The sequence below is a fragment of the Prinia subflava genome, chromosome 6, assembly GCF_021018805.1.
Source record: "Prinia subflava isolate CZ2003 ecotype Zambia chromosome 6, Cam_Psub_1.2, whole genome shotgun sequence".
Taxonomy (NCBI): domain Eukaryota; kingdom Metazoa; phylum Chordata; class Aves; order Passeriformes; family Cisticolidae; genus Prinia; species Prinia subflava.
The window spans coordinates 28,231,349-28,258,737 of NC_086252.1; the positions used below are offsets into that span (position 1 = coordinate 28,231,349).

Sequence of the window (27,389 nt, forward strand, 5' to 3'; positions counted from 1 at the left end):
AGGTAGAGTATTTGCGATTTGATATATAGTATCCTAAATTGTCATCTCTTGATTCTAATACAGGGGTTGGGTTGTACTTCTCATGCATTTACCATTTCTCTTAAAATGGATGATTCCTTAGATTAAGTTGTAATTATATATGAGAGTTTTCTGTCAGTGCTTTTTTTATATATGTCACTGTAAATACTGAATCCTTTTCTTTAAAACACAAGCTTGTTTTGAATAGAAGTGCCAGGAATGTGGTGCATTCCTCAAAAAAAAAAAAAAAAAGATAATCTAAATCATCAGAGTCTAATGTGCAGGCAGAAAATAAGATCTCTTTTTTCTTCTGTTTAAATGTCATAGATATGCAGTGGGGGAAGGTTTGTATCAGGCTTTTCTCATTAAAGTTCTTATAAAATAGATGTAATGTGCCTGTTCAATTTAGTTTCTTGTACACAGAAAAGCAGTGCTATATCTTTATGAAATATGCTGTTATGGATGAAAACACACAAGCTACTTAAGCTAATTTATAGGACTTCATGCTAGATTATTCCTCAATGTAATGATGCAACGTGATTATGACCTCTGCATTCACAGTAATTGGGAGAAACGGTACATTTGAATTGATTTGGATGAACTCCTTTTTTTTTCTTCTCCTTTTAATTAAAAGTTTGAGATGTTGGGTGTATCGGAGTACAAATCTAGGAGGTCAGATGCAGGCTGTGGGCTGGCAGCTTTTGGAAGCAATTAGTGGTAGCTGGTAAAGGTGGAAGGCACTCTGCATACCAGTGGACAAGTGTTGACAGTGGACTGCCAAGTAGTTATTATCTGTGTATTTTCTGTAGAGCTGGAAGATGTGCAAAACAAAAGCTTCTTTTTTTAAATTTTTTTAAAATGTTTTAATTTCTTTTGTTTTTCCTTCTATTGTTCTCTTTTTTCCCTCTTTCTTTATTTTTCTTTTTTTTTCTTCCAGAAAAGGTCCATAAAATACTTTATATTCCAGAGCCACTTTGCAGGCAGCACTGGACACCTGCTGCAAAGCAGGGCTTGGTGTGTTATTAAAGGCAGATTTTGATGTTGCCACAAGGTTTGTTTTTTTGCTCCACTTCCTCCTGTCTTGTGGCAAAGAGCACAAGGGTTGGGCTTGGCAGTGCTCCAGAGCCAGTGATGGATCTCTGTCCACGCTTTCAGCCTTGTTCAAGTGCTGAGGCAGAGCAAGCAGGGTTCAAAACTCACATGGAAACTTGTGGGGGTGTACATTTGATCTTCCAAAGAGGTTTTCCCTTCCAACCATGTAGCTCCTATTGTGGGAGGGACTTCCCCCTCCTCCCTTGGCCTGCCTCCAGTGTTGTTCTCTTGAGCAGGTGAGGCTGTGCCCTGCAAAGCCACAAAGGTGTTGCCATCTTCAGCGATACCTGGGAGCTGCTGAGATACCCCCATGATCTGAAGGCTTGCTGGCACAGTTAAAAGGCTGCTCTTACAGGGCAGGCATTTTGGGGAGGAAACAGGACACCTTGTGGGAGCCTTTGTGCTGGCCCAGGTGTTAAGGCAGGCCTCACCCACAGAGATGAAGGCTGGTTAGGTGACACCATCAGCAGCTGCTTGATCCATGAATAAAGTTTGCATCTATAGACAGACCCTGGCAGTGTCCAAACACAATCTTTTCCTTTAGCATGTGGCTATTGGGTGACCTAAGCTCATCTCCCTCTTCTGAAAACCCTCTGTCTGTCTCCCACCTGGGCTCAGAGGAAGCAGTAGGTGGATGTGTTTTTATGGAAGCATAAAAAACATGAGAGAATTTGGCCAATTATTCACTCTAAAAGACAAGGAAAAAATCTCTCAGTATCTGTTTTTAAAATACTAGCAAACCAAACCTCTGTTTTAATTGGTGTTCTTTGCAGCAGTTTTAGTAATGTCTGGTTTAAATATTGGGGGAGGCAAGGTATTTGAAAAAATGGTCACAGCAAAATATATTTTCCTCACCTTGTTTGTATAATATTCTCTTAATTCCTTTTAAATAGGCACAACATAATTTAAAGATATTTCCTACAAAATGTAATTACTTAGAATGGAGACCTTTAATGCAGATATTAAAAATCAATGACTGCATTTGTGGTTTTAAATTACACTGTTTAGCATTGTTTGTGTTGAGTAATGCCTGCATTGCTTTGTATTTGCATAATACACTCCGTTTTTCCTCCTCCCATGAAGGAAGATGAGTTTTGTGTCATTTGCTGACTTCTTAATGTAACTCTAAAAGACTTTATAAAAAGTGTATTCAGAAGTTGTATATATGAACTATAACAGCCGTGGTGGAGAAAAAAGAAAGCAAGGCAATAATGATACAGTGCCAGCTACTATATCATCTGTCTAAAACACCTCTCATCAGCTAATCACAGCTCTCCAAAAACCTTGATTCTGGAACTGGTTTATATTTTAAGCAAGCATGAATTTTATTTTAAGAAATTTTAATTTTAATGTATATTATTTGCATTTCAGTTTCAAAGACAATTTTGTGTACACATCAAGCATTAAAATAGTTTTCTCCATTGAATTCCCAGCGCAGCTGCCGATCTGTTTCTCTTTGCCAAGTTCATTGTTAGTTTGCTTTGTACTGAACTTCATTATGTGAATTTATGTACAATGGGATACTTCGACCCAAAATAATTGCGTGAGGCATTGTATTGCCAGTTTCAGCATCTTGCCACTTTGTATTGCTGGTAGCATCTCTGGATACAAATACTAGCATTTTCCAAAAATTGATATGCAACACTAGTTGCTCACAGCTCAGATTGAATGTTTTCTGTGTAGCATATCAAGAATATTCTAATATTTATGAGCACATTCAGCAGAAGTTTGCTTTACAAAATCTTTTCTAGTGCTGCATGGCAAACACTGAATACAGTGGCAACTCCACTAGTTGATGACTATATTTAGGTTAAGCAGCCCACACTTTTATTTTCAGGTTCAACAGATTGAACATTATAAACATATCTGTCTCTCTGTCCTCATCTACAAAGCACAGATTAGGAGAGGTGTTAATAACATAATACTGATTGGTTTGTTGTTTCAGTTTAATTTCTTTACTACAAACAAGATTGCTTGGTAAGTGTGAAGCAGAGGATAAAATAGTGGCCTGAAAACATTGACCTGCTTAGGGCTGTGGGCAAATCATTACCCTGACTCCTGCTGTGCTTTCCCACTCATAAGATGGGAATAATGACCTTTGTTTTGCTGACAGCTTCTTTAACTTCACAGGTAGAAGAGTCCTTAAAGAAGAACTAATTTAGGAGGTTATTTTCTTTTAAAAACAGTGTTCACTAGAATACAGTGCCTGAAATTTGGGAAGAGCATTTCAGGGATGAGTATCTATGAATCTGGGCACTTTAAATATCCATCGGTAGCAAACCGCAAATATTGTGTCATTTCCAACCCTCTCCTCTTTCATTTCTTGAGGCTTACTCAGTAATCTTTTCACTTCTTAGTTCTCCACCGAATGCTCTGCTTTCAAAGCAAATTCTACTTGCTTTTCTCATGAGAAGAATGTAGAACAAATCAAATTTGATCAGATTTTTGGTTACTTTCAAAACTATATCATGAGCTAGCAATTTTATCAGTGTGCACTGGAATGGAAATCCAGGCAGTGAAACATATTGATGTTATAAATGTGCACTACAGGGATTTCTTCCTTCTATTGTGTTTTATCATTCCCATAAGTGAATTACAGTAAATTTACTGTCTTACCTTAAGGGAGTCACATTTCTCATGGAAAAATTAAAGGTTATTTCTTCCATGACTTTTCTTACCATGGCCAGTAGCAAGAGGTAGATTACAGGGAGGTTTCATTCTGCTTTAATGGACTTTAGATTTTGGCAGGAACTAACTTGGATTGTTCAGATTGGTCATGGGGATACTGAAGCACTGAAGTCAACAAAGCCTGCATCCACATGAGGCGTGATTCACTTTGATGTTTGGGATACAGTTATAATGGGCAATAACAAAGTGTCCTAGATCTCCATAGGTTTTGCTTTAAATTGTGTACTGCTCCCAAGAGAATATATTCCATTGTATTTACTCTCCTGTTTATCTGTAGAAAATTTGTGTGAGTTTTGGCTGAGTGTGTCTCAGAAGAGAACTGTTACAAAATGTACAGATTTCAAGAGATTCTGGCAGAGGAGTTTGGAAGGAGACAGCGTACCACTTGCTTGCACTTGATACAGCATTTCCTGTGTAAATTTATCTGAAAACTTTTTTTTAAAGAAATGGTTATATTTCATATTCTTTTTTAAAAATCAGCCAAGATACATATGCCAGTGGTTGATAAGAACGAGTCATATCAGTTGAGGTCCTTCCATCAATTTCATTTGGGTTTGGATCGGGCTCTGGAGTTACACATTTAGTGATGGTATAATTAAAGAGTAAATTGCTAAACATGTTGCAGAATATCCTGGAAAATTCTGGGAAATTGTTTGTATGTCAGAGATAGTTGAGTCTCCTTCTGCTGCATTGCAAGCTCATCTGAGGACACCAAGTGAAGGCTGTCACTTAAATCACTTCACTTGAATTCCCAACTTCCCAGTCAGGAGCCTTCCTTCTTGCCACTTCTCCTCTTCCTGCTAAGCCACTGTATCAGTCCCAAGTCGTCTAACTGGTAATATCTCTATTATCAAGGCATGTTTTATTCCTTGCTTCCTTCCTGGCCAGCAGGATGAGTGCTGAGGGAATAGCAAGGGTTACCTCATTCCTCAAGCATGAACATGAGATGATGAAACATGGCTTGAGCCTCCTGCTGCAGCAGTTCCTGGCCAGTTCTCTGAAACAGCTGTGCTTTGGATGGGGTTTTTTGCCTTTGCTGATCTTTTTGCAGTGGTCAACCTGAGAAATAGCTGCTTAATGCACACAAACGTCTTTTAAACTATTTCACTTAATGTCATATTTTAAGAAACTTAGCCCAGTTCCATTGTTGATGTTCATAAGCTGCCATTGTCTTGGATACACAACTTTGCACATAACTTCATAGACAATTAATTATTTCCTTTCCTAAGAAAAACTTATATTTTTTTTAGTAATAGTAGCATGACACACTTTTCCAGTGTATGCCTATCCAAGTTAGTTGTTATTCTTTAGGACATAATGTTAGCTTCTTGGTGAATCATCTCATTTTTTTCTTTTTGTCAGTGCTTTCAGATCCTTATATTCATTTCCAATGACTGTCATTAAGATTGCCTTAATTGAAAGAACATTTGCTGTAACTTCAGCAGCTGTTCTTCTGCAGTATAAAATCATGGGAATTGTTTGTGTTCGTTCAGCACAAGGTCTCTGTGATGGAAAGCAAATGGGCCCTGTTAATAGGAGGTATCTCCCTGCTATCTTGTCACCCACGAGCTGGAATATGAGATATGCTATTTAGTGTGTGAAATGAAAAACAAAAACCACTTCTGAACTCTGTTTTTTCTTGTTTCTGTGACTTATTTTTCGAAAACTGCATATCTTATCTTTGAGCTCCTCCGGTCTAGTTGACCGGTTGCGTATGTGACTCAGTTGCCAAGTTACTGGAATAAGCTTATTTGTATAGCACTCAGGATAACCCTGGGTGATTTACAGGTGCATGAAATAAAAAGCAGTTTCCCATCACTACAATATGTACCATTAAAGAAGTTTTTCAGACGTGCACATCTCCCTCATTTTCAGAGCTTCTTTTTGTGGTTTCCCAATTAAAAACTATCATTTCCATTAGGTGTTAGAACTTAAATTGGCATCTGCTGGATGCTGTATTCTGTCTGTCCTTTTGCTGTGCCATTTCTGCTTATTAATTCCAAAGATGTGTGTACCTGTACCTCTGCACAGACCTTGTTTTATCAGTACTGCCTGTGGGCTCAGCTGAGGTGCTGTCACTGGTATTCAGCTCCTCTCAGTGTGGAAGTGTGAGGTGTGCCAGCGCTTGTGTGAGTGTTGTGACAAGAAAATGTGTTTTTTCTAAGGTACAGACTTGCTGCCCTTGTTTGTTTGTGCTCTGGTCATCTTAATACCTTCTAGTGAGTGGTGAGCAATGATGTCATTCAGCTGGCATATTTTAAACTAGCAAATCTCGTTTGAAGGCTTCTGCTCATTTTATGGCAACCCTGGCACCTACTGTATTAAACAAAATCTGAAGTCTTTAAATGGCTGCTAATTTTTGCCTTCATTTCAGTGACTGTAAGTTTCTGGAAATTACGTGTCTAGACATTGTCTCTGTTCAGAGGCATGATCTCCCTTTCCTGACTATTGCTCCTTATGGAAGATGTTTCAGCCCTCTTGCAGAGGTGCTGCTTCTCTCATTCTGTTCACTGCTCCACTCTCAGTGGTGCTGCTGTGGCTTTCAGCAGCTTCTCAGCTATTTCCACTGTTTGAGTTCTGATACGGAATTACAGCTGGGTGCCACCTTCTCTTCTTTGGGGGAAGTTCTGAAAATGTTCTCAAGAAGTTACCAGTGTATCTATAGACACCTTCAGCTGAGTGTAATAAAGGGCAAATGTTCGTTTGTCTTAGGAGATTCTTCTATTTCATTTATGTGTTGGTTTCTCAAGCCAATACAAAAATTTCAAACCACTGAATGTGATTGGATATTCTGCCTACACCCAACAGCAGTTAAAGAGAGTTAGACCAAAATGCAGCAGTGTTTGAGGTAAATGGGAGTTCAAAGAGTGGCTCATGAAACTTTAAATACTGGTCAGGACTTGCAGCAAAAATCTATGGATCTTTTAACTAGGGAATTGGGTCTTTAGTGATAGCTTAGAGGAGCGTGTTAGGAAGAACATCCTAATACTGTGTGGGGATTTTTTCTTTCCTCTCTGACAACTCCTGGACATATCTCACATCAATTTCTTCGATTTATTCTGCAGTTTATGACAGGAGAATTCAAGAGTAGGGAAAGCTACCATGGGTTTTTTTTTTTTTTGAGGGGTTTGTTTTTGTATGTTTGTTTTTCTTAACAGCTCAGAGTACTGTGATATAGTCAAAAATGCAGGGCCAGCTTTCCCTCCTTTTTCCTGTCTGGACAAGTCCTCTGATGCCTTTATTTCCTTTCAATGATTTTTTATATTTTAAAAAGCTGATTTTTATTTTTTTTTAAGCTGAACGTTTCCTGCTTCCTAAGTTTCTCAGTTGAAAGCTTGGGCTTTCAAAGGATGAAGCAGAGTTGTTTCCATTCTCCCCTTTCTAAGACAAAAGAGTATAAATTAAACTGAAATATGTACACATATATATATATGTATATGAAAAAAACTTTGAAGAATTTTGTACCATATAATCTTTTAACTGCAGCAAAAAGACACTATAAATAATTCACCTGTGACTTCATGACACTTTTGTATCTGAAATTTTTTTCTTTAGGTTTTCTTAGTATTTTGGTGGGAACATCAGAAATTATTCCAGAGTTTTCTGGTTATTTAAAGCCTTCTGATAATTTCCCTCTTCTTTTTACTTGGTCAGTAACCTCAGGTTATTGAGGTTGCAAGTCAGGAAATCTTCTCTGTCCAAGACAGCAGTAAAAAAAAACTTACTTAAATTTCTAAATAGATACTAAATTTTTGTGAAGTTTTGTGTGTGTTTTTTTTCATCCAGAAATAGCTATAATATGTTTATTAAATGATAATATAGGTATATTAAGCTTCTGTATTAAGTACTGTGAAGTATTTGGCAGAAATTGTAGAACAAAAGAGCTGAGGCTGCTGAAGAAATGTCACATTCTTCTGTTGGTTTGCCCAAGAAAAAAACAATTTGTTGTACAGCAGCAAATAATCTGCATTATCAAATCTGTCCCGTTCCTGTCAGGAGCTGGGTGCCCTTCATTTCCTTTTGAAGCCAGAAGGGATTCAACATGTTGCAGCTCAGGCTGTGCTGAATACTAATGTCTTGATAGCTGGTAGATCATTAGTATTTATTTGTAAAATGGAAGCAAAATTAGTTTTGACCTTTAGAGCTAAGTCAAAAGGTTAATCCATGTCCATTTCCAATCTGGTGCATTAATTGCTCCCTGTCCTAATTGTGTGTAGGACAATATTTTCTGTTTGTTTCAGAGGTAAGTCAAACTAGGTGATGCTTTGCATCCATAATTTTGTTGTTTGTTTTACTTACAAGTGAAGTCCAAATCACTGAATGTATCTTCATGGGTTCTGTTTAAATAAACAGATAAATAAATCAGTCAGTATTTCTGATTTTTTTTCACAAATCAATGCATTCATTCTTCCTAAAGCTAGTAGGATGTGATGTTCTTTTTGATACACAGATGATAAAAATAAGATTATGCATTTTTTCGTTATTCAGATATTAGTATTCTTGGCAGCTCTGAATATGGGGGAAAAACACCAACATGAAATTAATAACTGTTTTTGTTCCTGTCCTAGCTACACTGTACACATCCTGCATTTTGCTGGGTATATTCCTCAACAGCAGCATACCAATATTCTTTGAGCTCTTTGTGGAGACAGTCTACCCTGTTCCAGAAGGAATAAGCTGTGGAGTTGTCACCTTTTTGAGCAATGTGTTCATGGGAGTGCTTCTGTTTTTCCTCACATTTTACCATACAGGTAAGAAATATAAGCCACTTGAAAAATCTAGTTCTCCTTAAGGACATACCTTTGTCAGTAAAAGGAAGGATTTGCACATACAATTTCTGTTAATAACCAAATGTTTGAATCCAAGCAAGGGCAGCAAGGAAGGAGAATTTTAATTATTCTTTTCTAGATGCATGCTTATAAAAATGAAATTACTTAGATGCAAGATAATTCTACTTGAATTTGCTGCAGCCAGAAACCGCCAAGGTGCACAGTGTCAGGATGTTTCACAGAGGCCTGGGTAACGTGACCATGACTAATGGTTGTACTGTGGGTGTTCAGAACCACAGCCAACCCTTGCCCTTGGGTAGAACGTGACTGCCCAGGAGGAGCAGAGAGAAATGCCCCAGTCAAAGCCAGCTCTGTTCAGTGGGGCAGAGGTTCCCCTGCAGGGCAGAGAGATGTGCCCACTGCTCCAGGACAGAGCAGGCATTCCTGTGGGTAACCCCATGGCCAAATCCAGCTCAACCGGATTCCACTTCGTCAATTTGGTCAGAGTTTCTCATCTCTCAAGCATTAGCTTCTCCTAACTCCTAATGGTAACCTACAACTTGTTGTTTAGTTGACCATAATACATATTATTACTCTAAGCTGTAAAATAAGAAGCCAGCTTGCTGTCAAAGGGAAGTGGTCTATATTAATGGTTTTCAAAGATGCAGAGTTTTTCTTTGTGTTTTGTCACTGTGGTAAACATTTGCGTCATGGTGTAATATTCTTAAATCATTAGAAAATGTGAACTTTAATGTATTATTACTTCTTAAGATGTTGTGTTTTATAACTAAGAGGGGAGTGACAAATTTCAGATTGAATTCTGCTAGAAATTATCGAGGTTTCAACCTGGGGCAATTTTTCAGCCTGGTTTGTTTTTCTGCCAGGAAATTGCAAGCAGGATGACAGCCTTGTTCCAAATTGTGATCTGTGAACATAAACGGAGAAAAATTATTTAATTTTTTTAATCCTGATGCTGAACTGTATCATAGTAAAATCTGAATGCCATCTGGGCTAGCCTTGGGTGGTGTGAGAGCTAGTCTTTACATTTTAAAATACACTTTTGCTATTCATTGGTGTGAGCTCTGTTCACACATCTATTGTTTCTGACATCTGTCCCGAAGCTGGAAAGATGACACAGAATATTCAGAGGATTTTTTCAGTGTTTGGCATTACATAATAAATGACGATGGGGATATGGTGTCTCGCTTCTGATGAAAGAATTACAATAAAGTGGACTCATTCTCCCATAAATAGGGTATTTGGGACCATTTTTTGTCTCTCTGTTTCTTTCCCTACGAGATGTCAGTAAATGGCAGGTTAGGATAAACCTGAAATTGGTATACCCATACACTTAATATATTTTCCCTATTTCTTCAAAAAGAAAGAAAATAAAGTAATTTTTGCTTAGGAAAATCCATTCTTTAATAGAAAGTATGAGAAGTGTGTGGTCACTGGGGGGGATCAGTGCCAGAGGTGCTATTGGCTCCTCTTACTAAAAAAATCCTTTAAAAGGTAGATAATGATCTTAATCATTTGCTTTCATTTGATTCAAATACATCCTCTAATGGCATTTAAGAAGCCTACAGATAAATCAGAACTCAGTCAAATTCATCTTATTCCCTTGGTCTTTCCTTTTAGACCAAATAATCTTTCAGTAGTTTCCATTCCAATTTCTCTTTTTCCCCTTGTACTGATATTGCAAATGCAAGGACCCCAACCCTGGAAGCTTTCCAGTGCACTGAAGATTTTGGTTCAGCTAGCAGAGTGGGGATGGAAACCTTCCTAAAGCTCAGCCTCGCTGCTGGTGCTGTGCCCCAAAGCTGCAGCCTCTGGGTGAGGTTTCCTTTGCTTTTTCTGCAGGGACTTCCAAGGAACAAACAAAAGAAAACTTTGGCTTCACAGGGCTGATGCATTTCCTGCATCACCAGTGCTGTCACAAATTCTGGATCAAAAAAGACATGAAGGATTCCCAAGTTAAATTTTGTCTTTAGGATATTTGAATTAAAGTCTGTTTAATCCAATTAGGGAGGAATGTTACAAGGAAAATAATAGCAAAGCATTTGCCTGTTGACTTCTGGCATCCCATAACAGTCTTCTGCAAACCTAGGAAAATTTTACTATGGTTTTAATAATATTACTACCTAAAAAATTCCATAAGTATTTCTGATGGATCAGGGAGAGTGTTGTTGAAAGTTACTGGTTTTGGAAGGTTGATTTTTCAGGCTTTTCTGACTGTTGGCCTTTGCATTGTTTAAAATAAATCATGCTTTTTCTTTCAGCAATATAAATTACAGATTTAAGAGAGTAGCAGTGATGAAGCCTTGATTTTGATTAACTCAGACCTGGAGGGAGAGTTTAGATTCTGTAAAAATAAATAAATAATAACAAGATTAATAATCATAACAATAGTAATAATGGAAAATTAAAAAAATAAGTAAAACACTATCCAGTGAAATGAATGTTCCTTTAGTACATTGACACATTAAAAAAAAATTGTGTTGTACTTTTTGTGTTGTACTGTTTGAAAAAAAAGCCATGCATCAAACTGCTAATTATTAGTCAAATATCAGATGACAGGATTTCTTGAGTGCAGAACTCAGGCTTTTAAGAGCAGTATGTTATGTTGAACAGCTGAAAAGAGGCTTCTGAGGACCTGTTTTTGGAATGACTTTGAATTGATCGTATTATGCACAAGTTTCTTCTGAGGAATTGGTTTTCCCTCCTTATATGATGTAGCAGGTTTGATTCAAAATCAAACCCAGTTTCTTCCCATGCCTTTAATTTTAGTTCTCAATCCATAGAAATCAAGGGACTAATGAGCAGAGTCTTTGGAAGTGGTTTATTCTCTATTAGCAATGATAGATTTTATTTTTTCCCCGTTCTCTTCATTGGCATGTTGAATAAGGAGGATTCACATTAGCTGGAGGCATGGGTTATAAATATCTGTAACTTCAGGTGTCCGTGGAGAAGGCTCACAGACCGTGTTAACCATCCATCGATTGGGAGTGTCAGGATTTTGTCAGAACACAGCAATTTCCTTCAAACCTGCCATCACTCCCAGTTTTGGTGGCTTTAAACACAGAACGTGTTTGATAACCGAGGCTGGGTCTCTGTTCCACCTTACAGAGTTTTCCTGGTTCAACTGGTGCCTGCCAGGGTCGTGTCTGCTCAGCCTGCTCCTCATCCTGTGCTTCCGCGAGTCCTACGACAGACTCTACCTCGACGTCGTCGTCTCCGTGTGATCACGCCGGACTGGTGAGGGCTTGGAAGAGACTGGAAGTCGGCTTTGCAGTCTGCACATCTGCCTGGATTTGCACAGCTGAACAGCAGAAAAACAAAGCAATTTCAAGACTTAATCAAGGCTTTATTTAGAGAGGGTGAGGGACGGGTTGTTCTTACGTTCCAGACCATCTTGATTTGCCCTAAATGCGGAACAGGAGCGGTGACGGTGACACTGGAATGCACAAAGAGAATCTCTCTGCTGTCCAGGTGCCTGTGCCAGGGCTGGGGCTTGCTGTTGAGGAGGCTGTTGATGCAGCAATGAGGTGTATGTTGTGTGTGTGTGTGTGTGTGTGTGCCTGTGTGCTGACTCACGGTTATACACACCAGGGTACCAGTAATCCTCAGAGTCTTCTATCAGAATAAAAATAGGGAATAATCTTAACAAAAGGAAAAAATAAGAAAACAAAAATCTTTTCTTCAAGATCTCTTTAAAATCACTAGTTATTTATATATTGAGTGTCCATTAAACAGTTAAGCTAAAATGATTTGGTGCTTGTACACTACATTTGCATTCTAATAAAGTGGGTTCTGATATAAGACACTGGTACCAGGGTTTTTAGCCATACTAAATATCCCAAGTAATCCTTGCAGTGTTATTAGAGGTGTTTGTTACCACCCTGGAGCACAAGTAAACAATAGCTTTAGCTGCCACTGAATCCCAACCTGCACCCACAGTCATCTCTGAAATGCCACCGTGGTTCCATATGGTTCTCCTGAATCTGGAGCATCTGTGGTGTACTGGAGTGTCACTCTAGGTAAATGTTACTGTTCTAAAGGCCACCACTGTGTCACCTTTCCATCCTCCATCTCCAGTACTGCTTTTTTTACTGTTTGTGCCACTGAATACTGTGGGTGTGGATGTCTGGGTCCTGCTAGTTCTGTCCTTATACTCTAAGATGTGTTTGTTTTTTAGGATTAGTTTATGACTGAGGGTGCCTAAACAATATTGCTTGTAACCCAAGTCTTGAGAAATCACTGTTTCCTAAAAAAACCTTTCTAGTTGAGGAGGTGCATTGATGTCAAAATGACAATGAGTTTGACAGTGAGGAGTAACTCATGAGTTCTGGCATAATATGGGAAATTAATGCCAGCTCTTTTTATCTGTACTAATCTGTGGTCTTTCTGGCCCTTACTTGAACATAAGTATTAAAGACACTTTGAATAGTTTTTTAACTCAATTTTTAAACCTGCTAATGATTTCATAATTATATTCTTAGATTTCGGTTCAGCATAATTTGAAATATTTCTCTCTGTGTGTGTGTGTGTGTGTTCTGTGCTTTGTGTTACGGGGGTGTGTTTGTGTGTGTGGGGGCGTGCATATTTATATCAATGTATACACAAATAAAACTTATATATATAAGAGATACATATATATATAAGTTGTGCAAGGGTGTGTGTTTCCCTAGTTTCCTCCAGGTGACCCTGTCTGGGAAGATGACGTGCCCTTGTTTGTAACCAAGGCAGTCACTGCCATGAGCGGGAACGCGCCGTGAGCGGTCTGCCATGGATTCTCCCCAGGGGCTGAAAGATTTCCTGTGGCAGTGCTGTGGCAGGGGATGGTGCACTTGTTGGAGGAGGCTCTGCATTCTAAAAGTTGAATCAAGCACCCTCTGCTGCTGTGTGGGGCTCTTCTTTGCCCCTGGGGTGACACCGACATGGTGAGCTCACTGAAATAAACCCAGGACTACCTTTGAGACACGGATCTGTTCCTTCTGCCTGCTCTCCTTTTGCAGAGAGAACACAGCTCTAAGACTTAACTCAGGAGTGTATCTGTGCAGTAAAATAAAGCAAGCTGTTCCCTGCTTTTATGTTTTCAGAGCAATTGATGTACTTACTGTAGTAACTGAAAATGGATTTAGCTCATTGGCTATTAAGCTCTAAATGATCTTTCTTGTCTTGGAGCAGGCTCTTTGTGGTAGTGGAGCTAACCTGCACAGGGAAAACAAAATCAGTCCAACCAGCACATTCTGATCCACTGGCATCATCCCTTACTTTTCAGATGAGTGGTGTTAACTGTCCAGCTTCTTTTTTACTATGTTTTAGTGCCTGGATTAGTTTCAGTATCCAGTAGCTGCTGCTACCCATTGTCTTCTGAAACCAAGGATCACTTGCCAAGAGTCTGGAGTTGCATTGTCATGGCAGAACTGCAAGCTTGGATGGCTCTTCAGAGCTCCATTTCTGCTATTTACTGTAGCTATATAAAGATTAAAATTGCTCAGCTCAGGCACTGTCCTGAGTGACAGAGATTTCTAATCCTTTCACTGTCCTATTTTAAGATGGAGAAGCATTTTACACAGTATTCAGACTATAACCTATTCTTCCTCTGTTCCAGAAGGCATCAAGCAATTCAAAATATTTGTCAGTGCTTCCAGATGCAGGCTCTCTGTAGTCACGAGAGAAGAGTGAGCCTCTTGTTTTAAACCCTGTTGATTGTTTTTCTGAGTCAGTGTGAATGGCTCACTGTGGCTCTGATGCTTTGGTAGCTGTTTCTCCATGTGGTGAGTTGGCTGTGGGTGGACACCATGTGCCCACCAAAGCTGCTCTGTCATTGCCCTCAGCTGGGCAGGGGACAGAAAATGTAATGGAAAGCTCGTGAGTTGGGTAAGAACAGGGACAGATCACTCACCAGTTACCATCATGGGCAAGACAGACTCAGCCTGGGGAAACTGGTTTAGTTTACTAGCAGTCATATCACAGTAGCATAATGAGAAATAAAACCTAATCTTGAAAACACCTTCCCCCATCCCTCCCTTCTTTCTTGGTTAACTTCACTTGTGGTTTTCTCTTCCTCCTCCCCTCAGCAGCACAGGGGGACAGAGAGTGGGGGCTGTGGTCAGACCATCACACATGAGGATTCCCCACATTCTTCCCCTGCTCCAGCCTGGGGGTCCTCCCAGGGGAGGCAATCCTCTATGAATTTCACCAGTGTGGGCACAGACCTTCGGGAACAATCCCTCCAGCAAACCTGCTCCAGCCTGGGCTCCTCTCCTTTGTGCCACAGGTCCTGCCAGGATTCTGCTCCAGCAGGTTTCCCACAGGCCCAAGGCCTCCTTTGGGCATCCAGCTGCATGGCACGGGGTTCTCCACAGGCTGCAGGTGGATCCCTGCTCCCCATGGGCTGTAGGACACAGCTGCCTCAGCATGGGCTGCATCACAGGCTGCAGGGAAATCTCTGCTCAGGTGCCTGGAGCAGCTCCTGCCCCTCGCTCTGCACTCACCTGGGTACCTGCAGAGCTTCTCCTCTGCGGGTCTGCAGCTGCAATGGCTGCTGTGCAGGGACTTCCCTTCTCAGTCTGGTATCCCAGAGGTGTTAGCACCGTGGCTGAACCCATTGGCCAGTGCCAGTGCTCCCTTTGGAGCCTGGCTGCTGTTGGCTCTGGCACTCACGGGGCAGCTCCCAGCTCTTCTCATGGACACCACCCCTGCAGCCCCTCGCTGCCAAAGCCTTGCTGTGCAGAGCCTGTGTCTGTGTCTGCCTGGCCCTGCAGTGTGGTGTGAATTGCAGCCCAGCAGTGCCTCTGCTCCAGAGCAGGGATCTTCTCCAGGGCTGGGCAGCCCAGCAGTGCCTCTGCTCCAGAGCAGGGATCTTCTCCAGGGCTGGGCAGCCCAGCAGTGCCTCTGCTCCAGAGCAGGGACCTTCTCCAGGGCTGGGCACTGCTCCGCAGTCAGGGCTCAACCCGAGCTCTCAGCAACTCTGTTGGAACTCTGCCCAAGGGAAAGTCAAAGGATTGCTCCCACATTACTTGAAATTGTGCAGGACGTGGCTGCATTCCACACACACAGTGTTCAAGCTTAGGATTTTATTAGATTAGCAAGTCTGGCTCAGAATGGAGGTGAGGATTTTAAGTGTGCTTGCTGAGATCTCTGAAAAACATTTTATCCCCATGTGTGCCCCACAGCAGCATCCTTCTGTGGAGGAGCAATCCATCAAGTCAGTAACACAGCTCAACCCATAGAAATATTTTTTGGATGAGCATTATTCCTGGGTCCACCTTGTTTGGATTTAGCAGGAGTCCAGGCTGCCAGGCTACCTGCACTTTGTTGGAAGTTTGAGTTTGAAGCGCAGGGAGAGCCCTCAGCAGTGCAGATGCAATTAGCAGTAGTGCAGAATAGGCTCAAAATAGTTAAATGTTTTTCTTAATAGTGAAATCTCGAAGTCTCTCCAGCTTGAACCAGTCACAGCATTGGCTGCTGCGTGGCCTGGGACTTGCCAGCAGAGGAAGGCGCCCTGAGAAGCCCTGGAATTTCCTTCTCTTGGTGGCCTGTAAGCTCAGGGCCCTGAAGAACTCTTCCCCAGCAGTGCTGAGCCCCTTCACACACAGGTAATTGTGTTGTGGTTTGTACTGGGAGTGCTGGGAAGGATGCTCCACAGTGAGCCCTCTCTCCTGGTGGTTCATTTTAAACATAGGCTGCTCCTCAGGTTTGCTTAGCTCAGTGACACCCTCGGTTCAGCCTCCAGTGCTGCTCCTTTCCTTCTACCGAGCTGTGCAAGCTCCCATGCTGCTCATGGGGAGGCTCAGGGCTCAGGGCTCAGGACAATGCAGACTCCACCTGCAGCACTGCTTCGTGTGCCTGGTCACTGCTGTTACCCATTAATTCCTCTGGAATCCTGTGCCCTCCATTGGGGCTGCCTGCTCCCCGGAGCTGGAGGTGTGTGGAAGAGCTTCCTTGCTTCCAGAGCAATTTTACAGGGAAGGGTTGGCTGACCATGTACATAAGAACAGGACTTTTCAGAAAATCATGCCAGCTGGAAGACAGTGCAGACCCGAAGGATTCTGCACATGTTGTGAACAGATAATCTGTTACAAGCAGGCTGTAATTTACCTGAAACCTATGATTTTAGCTGTCTCACCTAGAGAAGCCATGCAGATGGGTACCCTGTGTGTCAGGCTCACAGCATCACAGCTATTCCCAACCATCTGACAGAGCTGAAAGGAGTGGGAGTGGGACAGCTTGAATCTTGGAGTGGGTTGGAAAACCCCGGACTCTGTCAGTGTTTGTAGTGGTAACCTGGGGAGAGTAACAGGTTGGATTAAGTAACAAGAAGTGCCCAGTTCCAGGGGGCATTTCAGTGCCAAAATATTGCATTGGACAGATCAAGTCCATATAAAATTTGGAATTTTGTGGAGACAGGGATGTTAATGCTGGGCTTGTTCTACAGCACTGAGCAAGTGACTGTGTGGCCTTGCAGTGCCACATAAACAGGCTGCATTGATTGATGTGCATGTATTGGCTGTTACAAGAAAGGGAATTGTCATTTAATTGTCAGGAGTGACTGAAATATGAATGGCAATTACGTAGTTTGCACAGTGGATATAACTGCTCTGTAATGGTGTGACAGCAGGGCTCTAATTGTTTATTTCTTCTGTTGGGTCACTTGAAAATTAGTAAGCATCTCTGACAAAGGCATTTTTATGTTTCATTAGTTTTGAGGAGGTTCCTTTTATACTAAGTACGGACATTATAATAACTTGGCAAGACAACTGCTACAGTGATGTGGAAAGCTACATCAGCTCTGGGTGTTGATTTGGTATCTGATATTGGTGCTGCCCTTCTCAGGATTGTTAAAGCACTGCATGGGAAGAGCAGGGACGTGGGGTGTTCAGGGAGGTTGCTGTGTGTGTGAATGCACAGTTGTGCAAGGGCAGATGCCAACCCTGCCAAAACACACAAGGACTTTGTCACCTTCTGTGGGTCCCAGCATTCCAGCTGTGGGGGGAGAAGAGGGAAATGCTGCCTTGCTGCTGCCTCCTTTCCAGCAGAGAGGCAGCCAGGCAGGCTGCAGGCTTGCTGCTCCACGTGAGGGGATCAGAACGTTCAAGGCAGGCTCCATTCCCTTCCCTGCAGCCGTGACTCGAGGAGGGCTGAGGGTGGCACAGGAATATCTGCCTTGCTTCCTCCAGGAGTGTCCCTTCAGCTGGCAGAGCATTGCCCCAGAGCAGGCACAGCCCCAGTGAAGTCAGAAGAGGATGTCAATCTGATTACAATGTTTGCAGTTTGTGTTTCAAGACAGATGAAACTAATAAATAAAGGAAGAAATGCAACTCTGTCCAAAGTTTTGACAAGCAAAAGTAAATATTTGCACAGATGTGCTGGCTCCTGCCAATTACTTGGGATTGCAATGATTTTGGATCAATTCATGCCCCTCACAGCCCCAGCACTGTTTCTTCACTGCTCAGCCCCAGCAGCACCGTGGGAAGCTTCAAGCCCTGGTGGAGGGCAGGGAGTGCAGCACAGAGGGAGGGGGGAAGCGCTGAGCCGGGATGCCCAGGACGGGGAATGCTGGGCACCTGGGTTATTTGCACAGGAGGGGTGTCCAAAGCCCAGTTGTTTCACAGCCTCACTTTTTCCTCCCTCAAGGAGGAGTTTTTGACCTTAATTTTCTGTTTGTGACGAGGTTTGTGCCACAGGGACAGGGACAGCTGCCGTGGTGGCACACGATGCAGAGGCGCTGGTTTTTCAGGGTGGGACTTGCTCTCTGCAATAACAGAGTCTCTCTCCCCAGTGCTCTCTCCCCAGTGGCTTCCTCCATGTGATTTATCCTCTTGTTGCATCTGGACAGACTCATTGCACTCACTTTGTATTCCTGTATGAAGACAATACCAGCAGCAAACCCTTTTTTCTTTATGGGAAGGTTTTCCGTTCAGGCCGAGGCCACTTCTCCAACTTTAGTCCGTGTGTTTGTCAAAGCCACAACAACCCCAAGCCCACGTTTTCCTTCCCAGAGGGGATGTGCAGGTTTGTGTGGGACAAGTCAGGGGGCTTGGGGAAGGGCTGCTTGGGTCTTGGGGTGCCCACCCATGCCAGTGGAGGGGGATGCTCCATGTCCCTCCCCAGCAGGGACACCCTGAACGTGCACTATGAACTGGAGTTGTGTTCCCTGCCCCCTCCCTGCCCACAGCTCTCCTGTGTGCTCTGACCTTTCTGCTGTCACTGGGCTGAGCCAGCCCAGCAGAGCTGCAGGCTGTCCCCACGGGACAATGGTGCATCTTCCAGACATACTCTTCTCTGCCTAGGATATTTGCTAGATTAAAATCTCTTCTGCCCCTACCATGTTTAATGTCTTCCGCTGTGCATTTTAGAAAGAAGTACTTGATAAGGTCATAAAAACAGCTTTTAATTATGGGACACACCTAACAGTTGGGGTTTTTTGAACTGCATGAACATATGGAGAAGGACAAGGGTTTTACATGTGGGAGAGCATCTTTGTAAACTATCCTCGACTTGTAAGACTGTTCAGTTTTACTGGAGTTTGTATGCGTTTTACTTTTGTAAATTTTTAAGTGATTTGATAGAATTTTATTTTAGGGCAAAGTCTACTTTTTGTATGCGATATTCCGATGTGGTGTATTTTTATTTTTGAGAAAATAATGTTGAAACCACTATATAATTGTCAATGTAACATATCCACTGTGTAATTTCTATTTAAAACTGGACTCTGACCATGAAGTGCGTGTTCCTTTACGTACTGGTTGTTGCACATTAAAGAGGTTACTCAGTTTGCTGCCATCACTGTTCATCACTTCCAAGAAAGCACCAGGGAGGAGTTTATTTCTGCCATAATGCTGCCAAAACCCACTGCAGATACTGCTACGAAATGGGGGCTGTTTGGTCTAAATGAGTGTAGCTTCATCCAGTCTCCCAACCCAGCCAGTGAAAGATTTCCTGGCTTTTAGTGAGGATTTGGGGTGAGGTCTGGCATTGCTGTGGGGTGTGCCCTTGGTCTCCTCCAGCAGGAGGGGAAGGGCCTGGCCGTGGGGGCAGCCCCTGCAGCCCCACCTCATCCTCACAACTCTGATTTCACACCCTGATTGCTCCAGGCTCAGGCTGCTGCAGGCCAGTTGATTTTGCTGGCTCCCACCATCACTGTCTCTGCTGGGGCTTTTGGAAAGGAGACCCTTGGTAATTTCCTTCCCTGTGTTTATCCTGCATTTAACTGAAGCGGCCCCTACCCAGCATCTCTTGATCCATGTTTATTTTCTAGGACCAGCTCTTCAAGAACGCCCTGACTATTTACCAGGGCAAGTTTAAAATAGCCTCCTATCCTATTAGTGCTGGGAAGAAATCTGTCAACTCTCATGTCATGGAATATCTGGGCCCCACTATTCTTAGCAGCAGTCTCTTTCCAGGCTATATAAGGGAGCTTAAAGCGCCTCTAATGATACAGTTCCCAGTTGTATTTATCTTTGCAGTGTTACAGAAATCTCCATCCTTAGGGGGATGAGAACTGAGGGTCTGTCTCAGAGCCCTGATGTAGTTTTGTGTGTTGGTGAAGTCCCTGTGCTCGTTCTTTCTCAGGTTTTTCCCCCCATTTTCTGTTTTATCTTTGCTGTTGTTGAAGCCTGCTGTTTTCCTGGCACATAAACGACATTTATTCTGTCTTTCCTGAGAGAGTGCTGGGTGCTGGCATCTCCCTCTTCAGCTGTGCTGCAGTTGCACATGGGGGAGCAGCTGGGCTGGGGCCAACTGGTTGAAAGCTCTTGGTGCTGTGCCCAGATGTGCCCAGATGTGGGTGAGCTCTCACAGATACCTCATGTCTAATGGCCGTGGGACAGCAGAGGCTGGGGAAAGGTTGGGGCCTCTTGTAAATGCTGGGTCTGTGTGTTTTGGCATCTTTGGGCTGCAGCCCAGCACCAAGGACGCTGATGCTGGGAAACGAGAGCAGCAGCCCCCAGGGCAGGTGGACCTGCCTTTCTCCTCCAGCCGTGGGGCTTTACCTGCTCCAGGACCATGATTTGGGCTTGCATCAGGGACTTGAGACCCAAGGCATTCACCTGGCACAAGCCACTGATGTTACTCTGTACCCACCACTGCGTATTTCTAACCAGGGAATTTTTTTTATTTTTTTTCCCCCGCAACTTAACTTTGAGCCAAGAGAGGGGAAGGTCCAGAGCATGCACCATGCCAGGATTCCTCATGCCAGCTGCCAGGAGCAGCAACTCTCCCAGGGCAGGCCAGCCACCCACTGAAGTCATCCTTGGCTGCAAAAACCACCTTAACTCTTCAGCAGTGAAATGAGCAGGGGAGCAGGGCCCCACAGCCCGGGGGGGCTTTGCAGGTCCCATGGCCACAGTGAGGTTTCTCTTTGGGAGCTTCCTTGCTTTGCTCCATTTCTTTGCTCTGTATCTGCAGGCAGGTCCCAGGGCTGGGGAAGCTCTGCCAGTGGCACCAGGATGGGCTGGGCTCCCTCCATCCCTCTGTCTGTCCATCCACCTGCTCAGCCACAGACAGACAGCCACGGCAAGCCCCGGGCTCAGGAGTGGGCAGGGAGCACAACTCCCATGGGAGAGCCCGGGCAGGGGAAATGCCAGCAGGCAGGGAACTGTCCTGCCGTGCTCTGAAACTCCTCCTGGGGCTCCCTAAACCTGCCTGGGACTGCAGAGCTGTGAGTGTGCCTGGAACTTTATGGCTGAGTGTTGGTGCTGAAGAGCAAAGGGTGATGGTGGGCAAGGAGAAGGTGGCTCTGAAGGGTTTGTGGTGAGTGGATGAGCAGCAGGAGTGTGAACTAGATCAGTACAGCTCACACAGAAATGCCTTCACTGCCTTTGATGTGCAGAAAAAACGTTTTGAGAGAGATTTTCCGCATGGGCCTGAGCCCATGGCCAGCACTGCATCCCATCCCACCTTTTACCCTCAGTGTGTTAGAGATGATTCTGTCTGGGCTGGGGTGGGGTGGGGGGCTCTGGGCTGGCTGCAGAAGGGATGCTCAGAGCACAGGTTTGTACCTGCTCACTCAGACCCTCCTGGCACGGTGGGGCCTGCCAGGGACAGAGCTGCTCCCCAGGACAGGCAGCTCTGCCAGGCAGGGAGGTTCACCTCCCCCAGTGCCAGGGGAGTGATGGATCAGCAGAAGACAGCAGTAATTGCCAGGAGGCTTTCAGGCAGAAAGCAAGGCCCTCTCTCGAGGACAGGCTGATGTAAGTCAGCATGTAAATTGGGGACAACATAAAAATAATTCCAGCCAAGCTCATAGGAGAAACCTATGAACAAAAAAATGTTATAGCTAAGAAATGTGAAAACAGAAAACAATAATGTGGCTCCTGGCAGGGTAATAAAAGCCTATCAGCGTTGTGCCTGCTCTCTCATACAGATCGCTTGCTCGTGACAGTAAATTAAGTACTGCCAAAATGGGTACAGTTTTCTCTGTGGCCGTTGATGCTTCACATCATGGAAATATCAAATGTTTCTGATGGCTGTTCATTACCCTGCGCTTGAGAGGGGAGCAATTCTTTGCTGGCTCCATTATTTCCATGACAGCGAGGAAATGACTACGGGAGGTTTAAAAATGAAGGAGTACAGCAGGGTGAGATGGATGGAACCTCAACAGCCTGTTGCTGTTCTCTGTGGTCAATGCTAACTCTGAGTCTTGGACACTCCTCACTGTCTCCAGAGTGATGGAAAGCCAGGACTACCTTTTGCTTCCAGCTAATTGCCAGTTCACAAACTGAAGTTTGACCTTGGAAATCTCCAGAGATGTTATTTTGAAGGGTGACAATGCTGCAGCACAACTGCTCAGCCAGAAAATACTTCCCACAGCTCCCCCACATCCAGGAGGAGCTTTTAGTGGTTGCTGGATTCCAGATCCGCCTCAGCTGGTGCGAGGACCCAAAAAGTTGCACCTTCCATGTTCTGTACAGATCCACACCACGGAGCTGACGGATGGATGTGGCTGGTGTGCAGCAAAACAACGCTCCCTTGTCATCTTAGGAGTTTAAAAATGAAAACCAGCTGACCTTACACACATTTGAGTTGCTGTGAGATGTCAACATAAGGCCAGTCGGAACAAAAAAAAAAAAAAAGGTGATAAAACTCTGGGTCACAAAATAAACCTGGGCTGTGATCACATGGGGACAAGCAGGAAAAGGTGAGAGTCTTCCCAGCTGCCAAGAGCCAGCTTTACATTTCTGTCACAACACCAGAATCACCTTCACCCAGTTCAGTCCTTACCCCAGAGGAGAATGGGTTGGTTTGGAGATATTGTCAGCAAATTGAAGGGTTGAACTCTCACCAAAGATAGGGGATGTGTGCATGTGGTTGGGTTTTTTCCTTTGGGCACAGCTGAACTCTGTCACCTTCTTGATTAATTTGAACCTCAGTTTTTTAACCAGAAAGTGCAATGACAACTCTGTCGGTGATTTTTTACGAATGAACAAAACAAACCATGTCAAAATGCATTTCAACTGTTAGCAGAACAGTTTGTAATGAGTCTCCAAAGCTTTTGGTGACTGAGTGCGTGGTCCCTTGGCTGTGCCCTCGAGGGGGAAGCACACACGAGGTACCAGGGGGAGCAGAGCTTTTGCAGTTTAAGGTTGGCTCACACACAGTGAGGAGGTGCTTGCTCTGTGCTGGTCTCTTCGGGACGGCTGCATTGAGCTGATCTAGGGCAACACAGGGAACGTTGCTGAGCGTGGGGACTGTCCCCCTGCCAGGTCACAGCAGCACAACCACCTGGGCTCTCACAGAGGGGTGAAATGGTTGTGTGGGCAGAGGGAAATTTGGGAGTCAGAGCCAGGCCCTGTGGTCACATTGTGGTGGGGACTGGGGGCACTGGTGCTGGGCACCAGCAGCAGTGCTGGCTGTGGCAGGAGGGGATTCACCTGAGGCTTTTTTTGCTGCTGCATCCTGACTGCTTTCCAAGGAGTGTGTCTGCATAGGGCTCTGCCTGGCCACTGCTGCTGGCAGCAGATGAGGCTCGTGCATGAGAGAGTCAACAGCCCTGCTGAAATCAGGCTGCAGGATAGTTCTTATTTCCATGCTACCTGCAGATGTGCACTATCAGAGGAGGAAATTAACTTGCTCTGACAGAACTTGCTCTGGATAACTTGCCTGGGTGCCCAAACACATCTGCTCAGCTGCTCTGTGGTGATTCCAGCTCGTTCATCCCAGTCCCTGCCCCAGCGTTTTCATGAGCACGGGCAGTCCCTGGGCTGGCTGCAGTTCTCTGCCCCTCCTCAGCCCACAGCACCGAGTGTTGGCAGTGCCCTTGCCCAGGCAAGGGCCCCACCAACCATGGATATTTCATCCCTTAACACAGGAGAAAACACCAGAAAATGGGCTTCATATTGATATATATTCATATGGAGGGACAGGGCTGGGACAGGTTTGTCACTGCAGCATCTGGCCCAGCATGTCCCCAAAGCCCCTCTTGCAGGGAGCTGGGAGGAGACAGGGAGACCAGACACGAGTCATAAGGAAACTTCTGCTTTTTCCTTTTCCTGCATTTTTTATACTGAACCTTGGAGCAATTCCAAAAGGAAGGTGGGAGGGGTCTGTGGGGCTGCAGCTGTTGCTGTGGCCCCCCCAGACAGCTCCACAGCCTGGCCTGGGTCCCTGCTTTGCCCACACTGCTGGGGGTGCTCCCACACCTCACGGGGAACCCACAAGGTAATGAAACTTTCCCTGTTTTCAACACAACAATTCATTCAACAATTAAAAATTAAAGAGAGAAAAGGGTACACTTGGGATGCACAGTGTGAAGGTGAGAGAACTAAATTTACTGAGGCTAAAAGTGAAACTGCTATGTTAATGAATCAAATTAGCAACTAGAAAAAAAATGTGGTGGTAGACACATTTAAGGAAAATTGGAAATCGGTTCCAACGTAATACTTTGCTCTAATTGTATGCAGAGATGTCTTCATGCAAAACAAAACTGTTCAAAAATGACCTCCCTGTGTTATCATGGAAACTAACTGGGAAAAAAAGATCCATCTTATTCACAGCAAGTTTGTTTTTACTGATCTTGTGCCTCTCAATTACTTTTTAATGGTCTGCATTGAAAAGAAATTCCTGTATGCACACTTGAGAATATGAAAACACCCAAATGATAGCTTATGATTTAGTAGGATTAAAATATTATGTATGCAGGTGCAGCACGTTTCAGGGTATTAGCAACCCAATCTATTTTTTACGACATTATGGTGTAATTTTCTGTATGGAACTTCAATATAAGTCTTGAGTTGTATCGGAACATAAACTAAAATGTTCCTGACTCTGTCACTTTTCATGGTCTTTACTTTGATTAATAAATGCAACAAGAGCTATAATGTTCTTCAATACGAGGCTACGCTCATCCTTCAATCAAAATGTGTCCCTCAGCTTTTTGTAACTTTTTGCATCAATATGTGGGGCTTGAGCAGCAGCAGCAGCAGTGACAGGGTTTCACTGCAGCTGAGCACACACAGCTGAAAGGCTCTGCAGAGGATGAATGTCTTTTTGCTGGCTTGGCACGGAGAGCAGTTGTGCCCTTGGGGGCTCAGTGTCACCTGCAGAGAGCTGAGGAGCAGAAGGGAGACACTCACTGCAGATCTGTGTAAGGATTTGGCACCCTGCATTTCATATTCCAGCTTACCTCAGTGGGCACCTCACTCAGAAAAGCCTTTTTTGAAAGGCACCCCACGATGGGCGTGGAGCTTGTGATGGGGGAAGGGAGCCTTACATTCAGTAACACAATTTGGTGTCCACAGAGACTACAGCTCATGACAAACACAATGCAGACCTGGGCCTCAGGATGCAGCCAAAGTGCAGACAGGCAGGAAGGATGGATGCTGCAATTCCCCATCCCCACGCAGGCAGCTGAGAGGATTTTGTATGGCCACTGGCCACCAAGGTCAGGAGGAAGCTCCTCCTCATTCCTGCGGGCCCACCCTGCCAGAGCCGTCAGGAGCCCCAGCCACAGCAGAAATAACTCACACGCTTGTCAGGTTGGTCTGTTTTATTTCTGAATTATTCTTTACATTGTACAATATATAAAAATACAGAGTACCCAAAAAAAATTCACAGTGTCTAAAGGCAGTGATTATAGTCTAGGTCACCTTTATGCTAAAGTACCATCAAGTTCGATTGCATAGGAAAGGTGATGTGCCTTCACAACAGAGTCCAATAATACTCTCCAGGTTTTGTTGTTTTGGGGCAAGCATTCTGTGTTCACATAATTGTTTCCCATGTATCCAAGATCCAATATTGCATCTGTCACTCTCCCACCTCAACCACAAGATAAATCCTATCATTTCCATCTCACATACCATGCATCCTCCTAAAGCTTCCTCTGTGGGAATGCTCCCAATTAAGCCCATGGCTTTCAGGTATGGGCAGGTCTGGATGCTGTCTAAGGAGGGGTGTGGAAGGAAAGCACACTGCTGTGCAGCTGGCTGGCTTTTACATTGTTTGACATTTTGGTACTAATCACGTTTTTGCTCCAGTTATTAATGGCCCATCCACACCGACCTCTGCTTGACTCCCTGGCCTGAGAATCAGCAGCATCCTGCTGAAGGAGGCGTCAGAACCAGAGTGCAGTGTTAAAACTTTTCATGACCAGATTTGTTTAAAACCAGATCGTGGCTGGGGCCTGCAGAAAGCCAAATGCTGCTCTTACAGCACTGACGCCTCATGAATAGCAGGGGGGAGTTTGCAGCTGAGGCTGGAGGCAGAATGGAAAAAGGAACAGGCTCGAGACCCAAACTTACACTGAATGCTACTGAGCGCTTACGTTTGTGGCTGTGTAAATAGTGGGGTGCTGGTTTTGCTCCTCCAGCTAGGATGAACGCAGACATTAATTTTTCCCAAAGGTTCTGAAGAAGGAACTTCCAGGCAGAACAACTGAGACTGGGTAAGTTTCACAAGGACCCAGCTCCAGAGGGGTTTCTGCCCAGTTTTGAAGGCTCTGGCAACAAGGCAAAACAAAGCTGGACAGAAAGCTCTCTCACCTATCCTCAAACTGCACTTGAAGCCACCTGAAACTTCCTTCTAAAAAGCTACAGGGAAAGGTTCATCTGTTGGGAGTTTAGTCCTTGGCCATGAGGGCATTTCAGTGATTTGCTGGAGAAGAAGGAACCCTTCAGCCCTGATTTACTGGGAATTTCTGTGCCATGCTGGACGGCTCCGAGGCTGCTGAGCCCTGCCGTGTGTAAGGGCTGGGCACAGCCTTGGTCACTGCCACGGGAAGCTGCAGAGACACCCACAGCACCAGGTGCCTCCATGGCCTGGTGGGCTTTTTTGGACCCTTCTGAAAAACAAAAGCTGTGGGTTCACAGGGGTTCTTTTCCTACATTCCAGATAAAACCTCCTGGTGTGACTGTAAGGCAAGGCTTGTAAAGCTGATCAATAACTCAGAAGGCAGTTACTGACTCCTTCAACACGGATGTTGACATTTTCCCTGTTCTAACAGATGATGTCTTTTGCTCTAATGGTACAAGACCTGTTACTCCTACTTGCTATTTTAATTTTCTTTGCACAATTACTCCCTACTTATAATTAAAAAGACAATAGAGCGATACACATGAGAAATTTAGGAGGCTTATTATGAAAATATAAACAGTATCAAGTATCTCTTTCTTAATAACTCTTAACCAGAATGATTTAGGGGAGAATCAGCATTTCTAACTAGAAAAATCAATTTATTTTTCAATTAAAAAATTATGTTTATTTACCTCAAAAGTGGGTTTTTAAAACCTAATGGAAAGAGTACTATATTTTTATAGGGTTTTTTTCTTCAGTTTGTCCCTGTGGAATTTGAATAACAGCACTGCCTTTCTTATTTTAAGT

The 27,389-nt window shown here is 43.9% G+C and overlaps 1 protein-coding gene across 1 annotated transcript in view; it reads left to right on the forward strand.

The window, feature by feature from the left end:
* The window catches only part of SLC49A4 (solute carrier family 49 member 4), a 69,562-nt gene extending 50,204 nt beyond the window's left edge, over positions 1-19,358 (forward strand). Inside the window, exons 8-9 of the mRNA XM_063400861.1 lie at positions 8,367-8,549; positions 11,694-19,358. Coding sequence (XP_063256931.1) covers positions 8,367-8,549; positions 11,694-11,809 — 299 coding nt within the window. The 3' untranslated portion in view covers positions 11,810-19,358. The remainder of the gene's footprint in view (positions 1-8,366; positions 8,550-11,693) is intronic.
* Positions 19,359-27,389: the final 8,031 nt, after the last annotated feature.